The sequence below is a fragment of the Falco rusticolus genome, chromosome 5 (genome assembly GCF_015220075.1).
Source record: "Falco rusticolus isolate bFalRus1 chromosome 5, bFalRus1.pri, whole genome shotgun sequence".
Taxonomy (NCBI): Eukaryota; Metazoa; Chordata; class Aves; order Falconiformes; family Falconidae; genus Falco; species Falco rusticolus.
Genome location: NC_051191.1, coordinates 37,536,508 through 37,549,379, shown reverse-complemented (window position 1 = coordinate 37,549,379; position 12,872 = coordinate 37,536,508). Strand labels below are relative to the sequence as shown.

General features: G+C 48.4%; 1 protein-coding gene across 2 annotated transcripts in view; it reads left to right on the top strand.

Moving 5' to 3' along the window:
• Positions 1-3,468: 3,468 nt before the first annotated feature.
• Positions 3,469-12,872, top strand: part of SRGAP1 (SLIT-ROBO Rho GTPase activating protein 1) — a 150,424-nt gene continuing 141,020 nt past the window's right edge. For both annotated transcript variants that reach the window (XM_037388666.1, XM_037388665.1), the window contains exon 1: positions 3,469-4,167. In XM_037388666.1, the coding sequence (XP_037244563.1) occupies positions 4,101-4,167 (67 nt within the window). In that variant the 5' untranslated portion in view covers positions 3,469-4,100. The remainder of the gene's footprint in view (positions 4,168-12,872) is intronic.

Sequence of the window (12,872 nt, the reverse complement as noted above, 5' to 3'; positions counted from 1 at the left end):
TCCACAAACCCTGCATCAGTACTGTACTGCTGCAGTACCCTACTACACTGCATTATTGATATAACTCTGCCTCTTGCAACAACATATGTTCTCTCAATCAGCTTTATCCTAATACTTTTTAAATGTCTCCCTGCCAAAACCTGGATATGCTCTACATGCAATAATTTAGAGTTCACAGAACAGTTACACTGTGGATAAACATGAGTTTTCAAGCATCATCCACAGGTGCGGATGGGTTCACATAACAAGATTGCTCCACAGCTCCAGCACTCGCTGCTGTTGGAAATGATGGGAAGTCTGTGGGCACCTCTTATTGGAACAGGTCTCAAAAGACAGGCATTTCTGTAATAATCTTCTGTGTCCTGTAAGTCACCTCAAACCTGGCATTGCAGAGCCCTGGCAGGGTCTGTTCCTGTGCAATCGCCATCCTCACAATGGGATTGCAGGCTGTGTAAATCAGTGTGGAATTGAGTCCAGAGACTTGAGCTGCCACGAACATCTTAAAAGAAGATTATACCCATGTAATAATGCACAATCCTTTGCCAATCCCTAAAGAAGGGTGGGGCAGGGGGGGAAATCAGATTTCTCATCCAGCTCAATCTTGGTTGTCCTGGAGGCCAACCCTAACTCAGGGATTCACAGTCTGTGCAGCTCTGAGCTTGGCACACTCAAGCCTGCTAGGATATAGGTCCATCCTTTGTTGGTGGTCCTGCCACAGACATGCAGCCCTGAGCCAAGTGGCTGAATGCAGGGAGATCAGTCTCCAGAGCCAGAAGATGGTTTCTGCATCTTCACAGGCAATTGCCTTTGCAGAGTAACAAAAACGCTCCATCTGCAGCCTCTGGTTTGGCTCTGTGGAGCCAGGCCCATCCTCTGGCTGCAGCATCAAGCACAGAGGGAAGGGATGTTGTAGGCATGGGCATTCAGCCTGCCTCTGCACCCTTCTCCTGGGGAGAAAAATCTGGACAGCATTTTCAAGCATATGTTCAGTGGCAAGAGAGGGCTGTGCCCTTCAGCTCCCAGGAGAGGTGAGGGCAGATAACTTTGTGTCTACACCTCCAACCACGTCAGGTGTTTCTCATGCCCAGCTGCTGGGTAAGGTTGATGGGGACTGGACGGGCTGCAGGTGCCAATCTGCATAGCCTCAGGCAAAACACGAGGGGACTTGACCACGTTCTCTGTCCTTACCGTGCTCTGCAAGACCAGCCAAGACTCACAGATAATCTCCAGATAGTGTCCTGTGTCCCCCAGGAACATGGCCCACTGTCTTGTAAATCAGCCTGTCCCCAGCCTAAGGGATGGACTGGAACAGCCAGGAGGCAAGACATGAGCATCAAAGGCTGAGATGAAAAACAGAGTTGTGTGGGATTACAGAGGTGATTGCTCTGAGGCTGGGCTTCTTATTCAAGGGATGTAATTTGACCATCCAGCTTGGAGTTAAATTGGCTTCAGACAATAACCTCCTGTACTAAGATTGCTTTAGGTGATCTGAATTGGGATCAGCACTGCAAAGAGATTGTGCTGGGAGGGCAAGAGGAAGAAATGTAACAAAATGACAGAGAACAATACATGAAGAGGATAAGGGAACAGGAATCCTGCTACCCTGACCCTGTAGCAGGGGACAGCATGCCACCCAATGAAACTGTAAGATGAACTGCAAAGGACAGAAGTACACTTACTGCTCAAATGCAGAGGTATGGTGGTAAACGACTGCAACACCAAGGCAATGTGTTTATAAGAATGAAACATAAACACAGGCAAGAATGCCTGCATAAGTACAGTTAGCTGTGCCATCGCCCTCTGAGGGCCAGGTCCTCATAGCACTAAAGCTCAAACCCAGCCAAATTACTGGGTGGCTGGCTTGAACTTTCCCAGGAGCAGATGAACCCACCATTCATGCTCATTTGTCCTGAAGGGTCAGGTCCTGGCACGACTAGCTGTCCAGGATAGGATCTCTGGGCACTTTCATCACGTGAATCACACTGCAGCCACCTTTGGAAACTCCTTGTGAATAGTTTGCAACTTTGCCTAATCACTCCTGGACACATCTGACATCAGTAGAGCCCTCTGTGCCCCCAGAAAGACCCCTGCCTGCCTTTAACCTCCTCAGAGTTGACCTACCTGCAGCCCAAAGTCTGCAGCTGTGGCCTTGGGGTTTGGCTTTGATCAAGGAATGACAGCCACATTCTTTGGCCATCACAAGGCAGCACTGCCCATCACTCTTCACTTTTTCCATGTTTCTTTTAGCAAGCTCTTCTCGGGCAAAGGCTGGGTTTCAGGGCAGCCAGGGGAAAGGGAAAGGGGCTGTGCAACCTGAATCATGTCTGACTCCTTTTGCACGTGACTCCCAGCCTTAGAGCCCAGAACCTAGGAGGAGTGTGAACCAGGTCTGTGAACCACCGTGCTCTACTCTTGGCATGCACGGCCTCATCTCTGCCTGCAGCCCTGGCAGCCAGCTCACCCTCTGCAGCCCTGAAAGGCTGAGCCAGGTGCCAGCTCTGCAGGCAGAGGAGGCCGCTGTCCCCATGGCTGCTGGAGGTACTGCAGGGGCAAGGGCACCCCTGGGCCACCTCTCCTCTTTGGTAACTCACCCCGTGCTCCCAACCTCAGCTCTTCCTGCCCTCCTGGACCACCTCCTTCCCCTTCTGACAGCCCCAGCTTTGCAGGGAAGGCTGTGCACCATTGCTTGCAGGGCTGCAGTCCATCCTAACACGGACGCTGACCGTGACCATCTGACAGGGCCAGCCACCAGCGCGTGCCACGCACAGCCCTTCAAGGGAGCGGCATTGTGGATGGCCTCCCACACTCTCTCGCTAGTTTCCCCCAGCAGCTGCAGGGCAGCGTGCCGCACACCGGGGTGCTGCCAGCCCTGCCCCCGAGAACATGCTGCATCCGCGGTGGCACACCGTGCGGGCACCGGCGGCGGTGGCAGGACGCGCTGTGCCGAGGGCAGCGGCAGCCCCGCAGGGCCCAGGCTCTGAGCACGCCGGGGCAGCCACGGCTGCGCTCGGCCCTGCCCTGCCTCCAGACACAGCGAGGAAACAGGGGTCCCCAAAGGCCACGTCTCCCCTCCCCGTGCGGCGCGGCGCTGGCGGCAGCACGAGGCTTTAACTTTCCCGACGGATCTAGGGCTTTCCGTCACCAAACCGCCGCCTCACACCCCTGTCCCCCGAGGGCACTCGGCCACCATATGTTCGCTGGGCGGCGGCCCCTACCCGCCCACCCCCGCCCTGGCCCGCCGAGCCTGTGAGGCCTCCCGCCGCGGGGCTGCCGCGGGAGGCGGGCGGCGGGGCCTGCGGGGCCTGCGGGCCCGGCCCGCGGCGCGGTGGTGGGCGGCTGCCGGCAGGGGGGAGGCGGAGCGGGCGCCACCGGGGAGAAGGCGAGCGCGGAGCGGAGGCGGGCGGGGAGGCAGGAAGGGCGGAGAGAGCGGCGGGAGGGCGGGGAGAAGTTTATTCCCGGAGACACCTCTCTAGGGCGCGGCGGGGGTGCCGCCCCGCGCCGGCCGCTGCTCGGGCTGCGGGGCTGGGACATGCGCCTCCGCGCTGCCGCCCGCGGTTAGTCACGGCGGGGCGCCGGCCCCGAGTCCCCACCCAGGCGAGCGCGGCGACGGGAGTAACTAGTGCCTCTGGCGTACGGACGGAGCGCGGTTGCCTGCCGCCTGCCTCCCGCCCACCGCCCTCTCCCTCCTTCCCTTCCCCTCTCCCGGGTGCGTGAGGAGAGATAACAATGGTGGGGCGCAGCCGCCGGGCCCCCGCCCTCGCCTAGTGGAAGCGGGTGCCCCGCGGCCAGCGGCAACCCCGCCGCTGCCCCGCCCTGCGGCGGCCCCGGGCCGCGGACCGCGTTGCTGCCGCCGGCGGTGCCTGGAGGCGATGGTGCCCGCGCCGGGGTTAGCCTGATCGCCGCCTCCCCGCCTCGCTGCCTCCGGTGCCGGCGGCGCTCCCGCGGGGCCAGCCGCCCGCTGCCGCCCCGGCCGCCGCGCTCGCTCGGGCTTGTGGCCATCTGACACAACTTGGGAGCCCCTCCGGAAAAATAATAATAATCCGTAATAATAATTTAAAACAAGGAGAAGAAGGGGGAGAAGCGGAAGAAGCAAGTGGATAATGTCAACCCCGAGCAGATTCAAAAAGGACAAAGAGATTATAGCGGAGTATGAAAGTCAAGTGAAAGGTAAGCGCGGGGCCCCCGGCCTCAGGGGCGCGGGGCGGCGGCGCCGGGGGAGCCCTGCCGGCCCCTTCCCCCGGGCTGCGGGCCGAGGCCGGCCCCGCCGCCACCGCCGGCCGGGCGGTCTGTCCCTGTTGCCTGAACTTCGGGGCGGCGGCGGAGGGAAGCGGGGAGGGGGCGGCGGGCGCGGGCGCCCCCCGCACTCCGAGCGGCGCCGGTTTGTGTAAGGGGCGGGCGGGGGCTGGGGCCGGGGCCGGGCGGCAGCTGCCGCGGTTGCCCGCTGCCCGGCCGAGCACCTTCCCTTCCTCCGCCGGCCTCGGTAACGCTGGGGGGGGGGCGGGTGGTGTAAAAAAAAAAAAGACAGAAAAGGCTTGGCAGTTGAACTGAGGCGAGAGACAATAGTAAGCCATGCCCCTTTCTTATGGCACATGGCTGGTGGCCCCCACCCTCCCCTCAGGGCTGTAGTTTCTGTGCTGGGCTGTAGAAGATTGCTAATAGAGAATTATCCTTGACTGTTGAATGAGCCCTTTCAGCCATCCCGAGAAGTATTTCAGCCTCGCATCGCCCGGCTGTATCGCACCCAACTATTGTGCCGAGGACAGTGCCGGCTTGAGCCATCAGCGCTCCCATACCCTCGAGCTTCCTCTCCTCGCCCAGCGTTTTCCTCCTTGCCAGTGTCTTGGGTGGAACAGAGGATGGAAAAGTAGCAGCATGGGTGGTGCGGTGTGGGTCTCTTGGTGCACATCCTTTTATTCTGGGTGCTGTCTGGGAATATATTGCATAATACACAAATTGCAATAAATCCAAGCTTTGAGGATGGATGCAAACCTGAAATGCAGTGTCAAGAAAGCTATGTGATACCTCTCTTTATTAAAATTATGTTGGTGTGCACTGTACATACATGGGGTGGACCCTCCTTGATGCTACCCACCGTGGTCAGTGATGTGCAGAGACTCTGTCCCCACGCAGGTCCGTGGGCTTCAGGAGCCCTCCTGCCCCACGCAGGCAAAGGCTGGGGACCTTTCAAACCAAGGTGTCTGAAATGAAGTGGGAGGAACCAGTCCTCAGCTGTTCAAAGATTTCTTCACTTTCTGTAATTGCACAGTGGTTTTTGGTCTGTCTTGGTCCTGTGAGATCAAATTTTCAAGACAGGTCTTGGAGTTTCATTGTTTTGGTTTTTTTCTCTTAAAAGGAAAGAGGTAGTTTTTGAGTTCTCTTCTTCCTAAGGGTAACTTCTGGTGAAAAATACCTGTCGCCAATGAAAGTCTTTTTGGGTCCAGGAAGGGATTTAGGCTTAAAATAAGAGACCTGCTGGATGGGTGGGGAGTGAGGGGTTTTCTCTGAACTGGCAGGTAGGCCATGCTTCAGGTGCCTCTTTGACGTGGGCAGGGCTGAGACAGCTCTCACATAGCTGGTAGATTCACCTCGGAGGGCTGGTGCTTCTGCCTCTCTGTGGAGATGGTGCAGATTTCTCTTGATCAGTGAGCAGAAAAAATGTTCAAGATCTTCAGCTCTTTGCAGAGTGTGCAGACTGTTCTTTGGCTCCTCCTAACATGATTGTTACAGACTCAACCTTTATTAACTACAGCCAGTTGCTACATAAGCCGTTCTGTTCTTTTGAATGATGAAGAAAAAATACCATGCCCTTCAGCTACATATATCGGATCATTTCATAAAAAACCAAGATTAAGGTAGAAAGCACCTCTGATAACTTGCCTCTCCTTTGGTGTCATCATCCTCCATGATAATTGCAGAGGGATGTGACATTTGTAAACATAGCTTAGTAGGAATTTTGACTTGCTTTGCTGCTTTGTGGTGGTCTGGGGTGTGTACAGTCTGGTCCCAACTGTCTCACCTGAATTGTTGATTAGAAACTGTTTGAAAAAGTGTGCTGGGCTAGAAATTGTAGCCAGAGATGCTTTTTATTTAAAGCAGCATCACTACAATTGTATTTCAAGTGGCAAGAACTGTGTGTACTAAGACGTAATTCTGCTTGATGCTAGCTAGCTCAGTGATACTGTAACAAAGTGGTGATACCATTGTGTGATAACCTTGAAAATCTTTTTGGTATTGGGGGCTTCAGGGGCTAAGGAATCAGTCCTAATTAATCAGCAAGGTAACTTTAAGGGAACGTGAATGCAGGAAAAGCAGGTCCCTATATACTAGGAATTTCATGCATTAGAATAGGAGAAAGGGTGTGGCCAAAACGCTTTTGCTGCTTATGATTTCTGGTGTTTGCAAAGGCTAGCTGATTTCTCACTGCTGACATATTTAGTTGCCTGAAGGACATGGACAATTTGGCAGCAAACTGGCCATTTGAGGTCCTCTGGACAGGTGCGTGCAAAGGAGTGTAACAGCAAATATATCCCTTACCTTGTTATGAGATTGCATGGTGCTCAGCATGCTGGGCTCAAGTGTTTAGCAATTCAGAAACCATACCACTGACATGTGCATTTGTAAATTCTGCTGTAAGATGTCTGAATATTGATACTGAAGAAAGAGGGGCCTCTAATGTACACAACCTGTGGGGTATGTATATGGTGCTGTATTTGGAAATGAGGATTTAACAGTGCCATTCTTCACATAGCTTTTTCTGCTCTTAACTCCTCAAATAAGAAGCAGTAACAGATGTTAATTGTTCTGCCTGGTTCCTGGGTGGTGTAAACTGACATCTTCTCCTTGGGCTTCCAGTGGTATCAGTAGACTGGCTGTTGCTTTATTGGAGGTTGTACAGGAACAGTTGAAAGCCTGCAAATGTTACCTGTTTCTCAAGCTGAAACGGACAAGATACTTCTGACTTGTTGAGCAGAACTTTTTACTGAACTTTTTCCTTGCAACATCCTTGTTCTTCAGGCTAACTTTTTGTCAAGAACTATCCCAATTGTAGCAGTAAGGAATTGTGTTCACTTCCCTGCACATTATATAGAAAGCAGAAGGATATTTCTTAAAGATGTCTCAATACTGAAGTTAGGTCTATCTAGATGGATACCTATACCCATTGCTTGGGGGATGTAAGGATATTGTGATGGCATTGGTACCTTCATCTGTAAACAGAAAGGCATGTGGGAAGTATTGCTTGTTTCTGTAATTCTTACTTGTTAGCAGTGAGCTATCTTGATAAAATTCAGTTCTAGTATGACCTTGTTACTTGATAGTTTTGCTGAAGCACCTACTTCTCAGCCTTAGGAAAGGGATCAAGAGCTTGTTTATTCAAGAACATTTTGACAGTTCTGAGGAACGATTTATATTGTTAAAATGGCCTGGGCAATGTGCCTTGTAGACTTTCTGCAGACTGTATTGGATTACTGAGCAAAATCACTTCTTAAAATATCCCTGATCATCCAGACTATCAATTGTCTGTGTTTTTTCTGAAGAATGTGATAAGTTTATAGACGTTCTGAAGTAATTAGAGTTAATGGTTTCCCACCAACCTTGCGTTTAGGGTGGGGGATATGACTAGAGCTAGAAAGTGGAGAGAATCCTGTTTAAATGAGCAACAGACTGGTGGTATAGTTAGGAGTTGAGTTTTAACTTTCTGATATGTGAGCCTACTTAGATTTATACACGGCATTCCTTAACTGAAAGCTCGATTTACTATAGTAGCCTATTATTATCCTACCTTTTGTATTCTGAGGACCAGCTGTTCCTTGGTCTGATAACGTCAAATCATTTCTGTTGGTAAAGTTACCGCGCAATCCACAGTAGCGAAGAAGTACTCTGATGGCCCTGTGGGTATCTCAGGTATGGTGAAGGGTGAGCTAGTCAGATCTTGAATACCTGGCTCACTTGAGAAATTTATCCTTCTGGAGAAGAAATGTGTAGTAGTAGCAGAGGATCAGGCGTGCTGCTCAATAGCTTTAATATCATTCAAGTGTTGAACTGGCCTGTTTACCTTCTTAAGACTTGCAACTGGCCTTCCTTGCGCAGCAGAAGTGTGCTTTGAATAGGTAAGCATTGTGCTGACTGATTATCTAGGCCTGTCTGTTCGGTGAGATCCTCTGTACAGTCTGAACTGTTGAATGTCTTTGGAGTTTAGCAGTATTGGCCTTCCTATGCAACTGCATCTCCAACTGAAAAGGAGAGAGGGAAGAGCTACTTACAAGGTTCCTTTTCCCACCTTTGTTTTCCAGTTGGAAGTGACTGGGTAGAAATGTAAGTCCAAATTCAGCTTTGTGAAGGGAGACACTTCCCTAAGACCAATATTTGGATGGTCTCCTTTGGAACAAAATACTCCTATTTTCCACCAGAAACAACCTGTTAGCACTCTGTATTACGTTGCCTAATTAATTTTCATGGAAAATTAAAATTCTGATTTGTGAAACTGAATTCAAACTTTCATTCAAAACAATCTAGAATTAAAAACAACAGAAGCCCTTCTGAGGAAAGGCTGAGTTCTAAAATACACATTAGTTTGACTTTTTCTTGGTACCTTTTTGAAAATATGGCCAACAGTCAGGAAAGCAGACTTTTCCTGGTCTGGCCACACTGCAGCTGGTGTCTCCCAGCCCTGCGATGAAACTGTTTATTATTTTACTTGAATTTAAAGGTGAATAAGGTCCTAATTATTACAGCACACATGAAAGGGTGAGCAATGAATAGATTGTATGATTAGTGTTTCTTTCTGGCAATGTGGCAATTGTAAAGTGTACTTAATATGTACGGTTTGTGTATATCTGCACTTTTTTTGTTAGTCTCTAAGAAAGCCTTCACTTACCTCTGACTCTGAAGCAGAGTCTGACTCTGGATCCTTTATGATCTCTTCTTTAGGGCGCTTTTTCCCTTCAAAGTGTACTTTCTGTGCAGTTTTGCTGTTGCAGAACAATGCTCTAAATCATGCTAAGGTTCATTTAATTTCCTGCCATTATCTTTTATTGGTCACTTTTTTACGAACTCAAGTCCTAGTTGCTAATAAAATTAAACTTACAGCTTTGAAATGGCTGTGGTAAGGCAGAATGGGATGCAAATTTAATCTCATTTTCTTCCTCAAACTTTGCTTGGGTTAGGTTTTGCCTTTAGTGAAAACTGGTCTCCTTGTCAGTCAGAGGTGATGGATGGTAGCACTAGAAAAAAAGTGCTGTTGAGACTGGATAAGAAATCCCCTGCTGACCATTACACAGGCTGTTAGAAATTACTGACCATGACCTGACAGTGCAGCATGTCTAATCTCTGGTTTGGACACGGCTGGATGTAGGGGGGAGCACAAATGGAGCCAGACAGGTGTCAGTGGAAGCTCCTGTTGTGCTTTTCCTTCCCTTTACCTGTTTTTCAAGCCCCCGTTGCATCTAGCTGTCATGCTGTCCCATGTCTAACCTTTCTGGTCTCCCTAGTGGAAATCAGTGCTACCTTAACTTGTATTAATCCCTATTAGAGCCTAATCTACTCTTACTGCTCGGCTTTCACAGAGCAAAATAGGCTTTGGAGTGTGGGGGTTTGGTTTTGTGTGCAAGCGATTAGTCTAAATGTGTACCAGGGCTACTTACGTGCTGTGTGTGCCCCCTCTACTTGCTGCAGGTTTTAGGCTCATGGCAGCGTTTCCTCTGTGACTAGCTTCTCCCACCTTGCCAGTTACTGGCCTGACCTTTCTGGCACCCCCCTGTGCTCTCTGCTCTGAGCTATCTGGGCTGATCCGATCAAGTGCTGGCCACCTTCAAGGCAAGGCTGGCTGACCTTGCTCTGTGCTGGTCAGTCCAGGAGCTGTGAATCATGAGTAGCCTATTCTGCCTGAAGTTACTTTGTCTTTTCCTTCCGCACTTCTTGTCTCTTGGGCACAGTGCCAAATACCCTGAGGTTCAAGAGATTGTGGGGGTATGTATGTGTATATGTATGTATGCATGCATGTGGAGGAAGAGCAACAGCTGAAAACTGGAGACAGTGGTTGAAGGTGTAATGGCTGGCATTGCTGCTTGTGTACCAGTAACAGGCATGAGGCTGGTGGGCTGTGCAGTAGCAGATACTTGGGGTGAAGCAGAGAGGGCCATTGCTGAGAGCATGGGACCATCTCCTGGGTAAGAGGCAGAGCAGTCTGCACAGGAAGACTGCTTGCTGTGTATGTTTTACATTACCAAGACTGTATCTGGCACCAAAACCAAAGGAGTTGGCTATCACTGCTCTTTTTTCCTTTGTTTCCAAGACTTAAACAACTGCAAGCTGTTCAGGCAGTTCGTGTGGTGGCTTGGTCCTGTGGGAGTGCTCTAAGACAAACAATTCACTTTGATCTGGTGTAATGGGAGTGGTAATCCTGAGGCAGCACTTCCTCAGGAATCTACTGTTTTCTGCAGCTTGTGGAAGTTATCTTCTGGTAGACACAGAAGTGTGCCACAAGTCAGCTATAGCCACCTGGTAGGCTAAAGGTGGTGTATTATGTTTTACCTATGCTTTACACACTAATCTATCTTGTCCAGGTAAAACGCCGGTATTCTCAAGCCATTTTCTGTTAGCTACAGCTTAGTAACTGGACAAGGAAAATCCCTTCAATAGCCCCTTCCCTCTTCCCTGTTCGTGTCACTGTTTCTCAGGTATATACCTGCATGAATTTCAAGATGCAGAATTCAATCTGGTATCATACAACCCACTGGAAACCTGGCTTTTACCTGGAGGTGACAGTTTGATAAATTCTGAGACTGAGATGTAATCGCTTTACAGAAAACGAAGGATGTTTTGGAAATAACCCCAGGCAAATCTAATGCTGTTTCCAAGACCATGGCCATGACTTCATATTACTACTCTCTGCCAGCCAGTGAGTGCAAACATTATAGTGACAGTTTGTCTTCTCTAGAAGGAGAAAATGCTTGTTTTAGTTCATGGTTGGCACAACAAAATCATCCCAGCTCTAAATGCGTGTTAAATGAGGTTAGCATTGCAGGTAGGAAGGGAAGATGCTCTTCGTAGTCTTTCACTTGAAACATTTGGGCAAGAAAAGGGCCCAGCTTCGTGTGTCAGAAAAATCTCTAGGAAACAAACACCAGCCAACACACTCTCAGAAAATGCTGTGGAGAAAGTGTATGCTTTATGATTTGATTCTGTAATAATCATATCTATGAAACGCGTTAAGGATGTCTGTGTCATTAACTTCTATATCCATCCAGTGCAGGGCAGTGCAATTGATCTGTTTATAATGAAGTCCCCCCGAAGGTGTGTGGCTACTTGATCTTCATTTGCCTTGATCATAGCGTTTAGGGGCTTGCTTTTAATTACAGTGTGATGAGAAGGGGAAAAAAGCTTTTCTTTATCTATCATTTTTCTAGAAAAAGTTTCAGTAGAACTTGCTTAGAAATATAATCATGGATTCATCAGTTAGAATATCCGTATTAAATTTGTTATGTGATCTATTATTGATTGATTAAAACCTGTTTGAGTTTCAGTTGCAACCTCCTGAGACTTCCCATTACAGACGAAGTGATGATAAACAGGCAAGAGACCTGTATGAGCATATTAACCAAAACGTTCTCAAAATATACTAGACTTACAGTTATTTTTTTTATTGTGAAATAGAACTTACAAAAAATAGAACACTTATGGTGTAGTATTTCTTGTTGACTATATTGGGAATAAAAAGAAATGCAGCTGGCTTACCGGATGATGGCTTCCAGGAAGTAATGATTGTAACCCTTTACATAATTAGCTGTTGTGGGAAACATAACTGGCTACTGCAGATTCATGTAAATGGACTGTCCAGACTCTTTAACTGACTCAGTGCTTACTCATCTGAATTACTGTGTATGTAGGTTCTGCTAGCAGTTCGTTGGTGCTGCCTTGTGCCAGGAGTCTTCAAGATGCTGCTTTGACTTACTTCTTCGAAGGTATCAGAAGTGAAGTGGTGCACATTTTTGGCTTTGCTCTGTCTGTGTGTTAAACTAAATAAAGATATGTGCTGATCCCCTTTCACTTTCCAGTGTAAGTTACTTCATATGGTGAAAGAAACCAGTCTCTACTGTTCTAGCTGGTTCCAGAGTATTTGCTTGCTGAAAATCAGAGGAATCTGCTGATGTGTACAGAGTATAGCAGAACTCTAATAAGATTCAGTGATAGTTCTAGTGTGGCTCTGTTCTTTCAACAACCTGCCTCCTTTCAAGCCTTGCTGTTCTCTGCTTTTCCTCTCTGACTCCAGAGAAGAGAGGATAAACAATCTAAAGCGTTAGTTCAGAGGCAAGATAAAGTAAGTATTCATTCCATACCAAAATGAGCAGGCATCTGAACTGAAACTTTCTAACTCAACAATTAAGCCACTGTTTTAGAAAGCAATAGAGAAATTGAAAGGATTGCAAGTCACTTTATTTATTTTTTTACATGATAGAACAAGATCTATTATTTTGCTTTTTCTGGTGAAAAGACATTTTAGACTTTCTTCATTAACTTTTTTTAGATGCCAACTATTCAATAAATAATCTTTTAGGAAAGATTTATAAGATAGGATTGCCTGTGGTAACAACAGGCTGGACTTGATGATCCACGCAGTCCCTTTCCTTAAAGTTTTGTATTCCTGGCAGTCAGGGCATTGTGTCTGACAGCTGTCTAGTGCTTGTAGTCATTGTTGTTCTTGCTTCGCACGTACACGGCAATACAGATCTCTGTACCAAAACATGCTACGCTAAATTGATAGGCATAAAGTTACTCCTTTGATAATATTTATGCAGCCATTCAAAAGGTATTCTAAAAATAAAAAAGTTCTCACCCTTATTATAGGATACTTAACACACTAAGGTTGTTCTAAC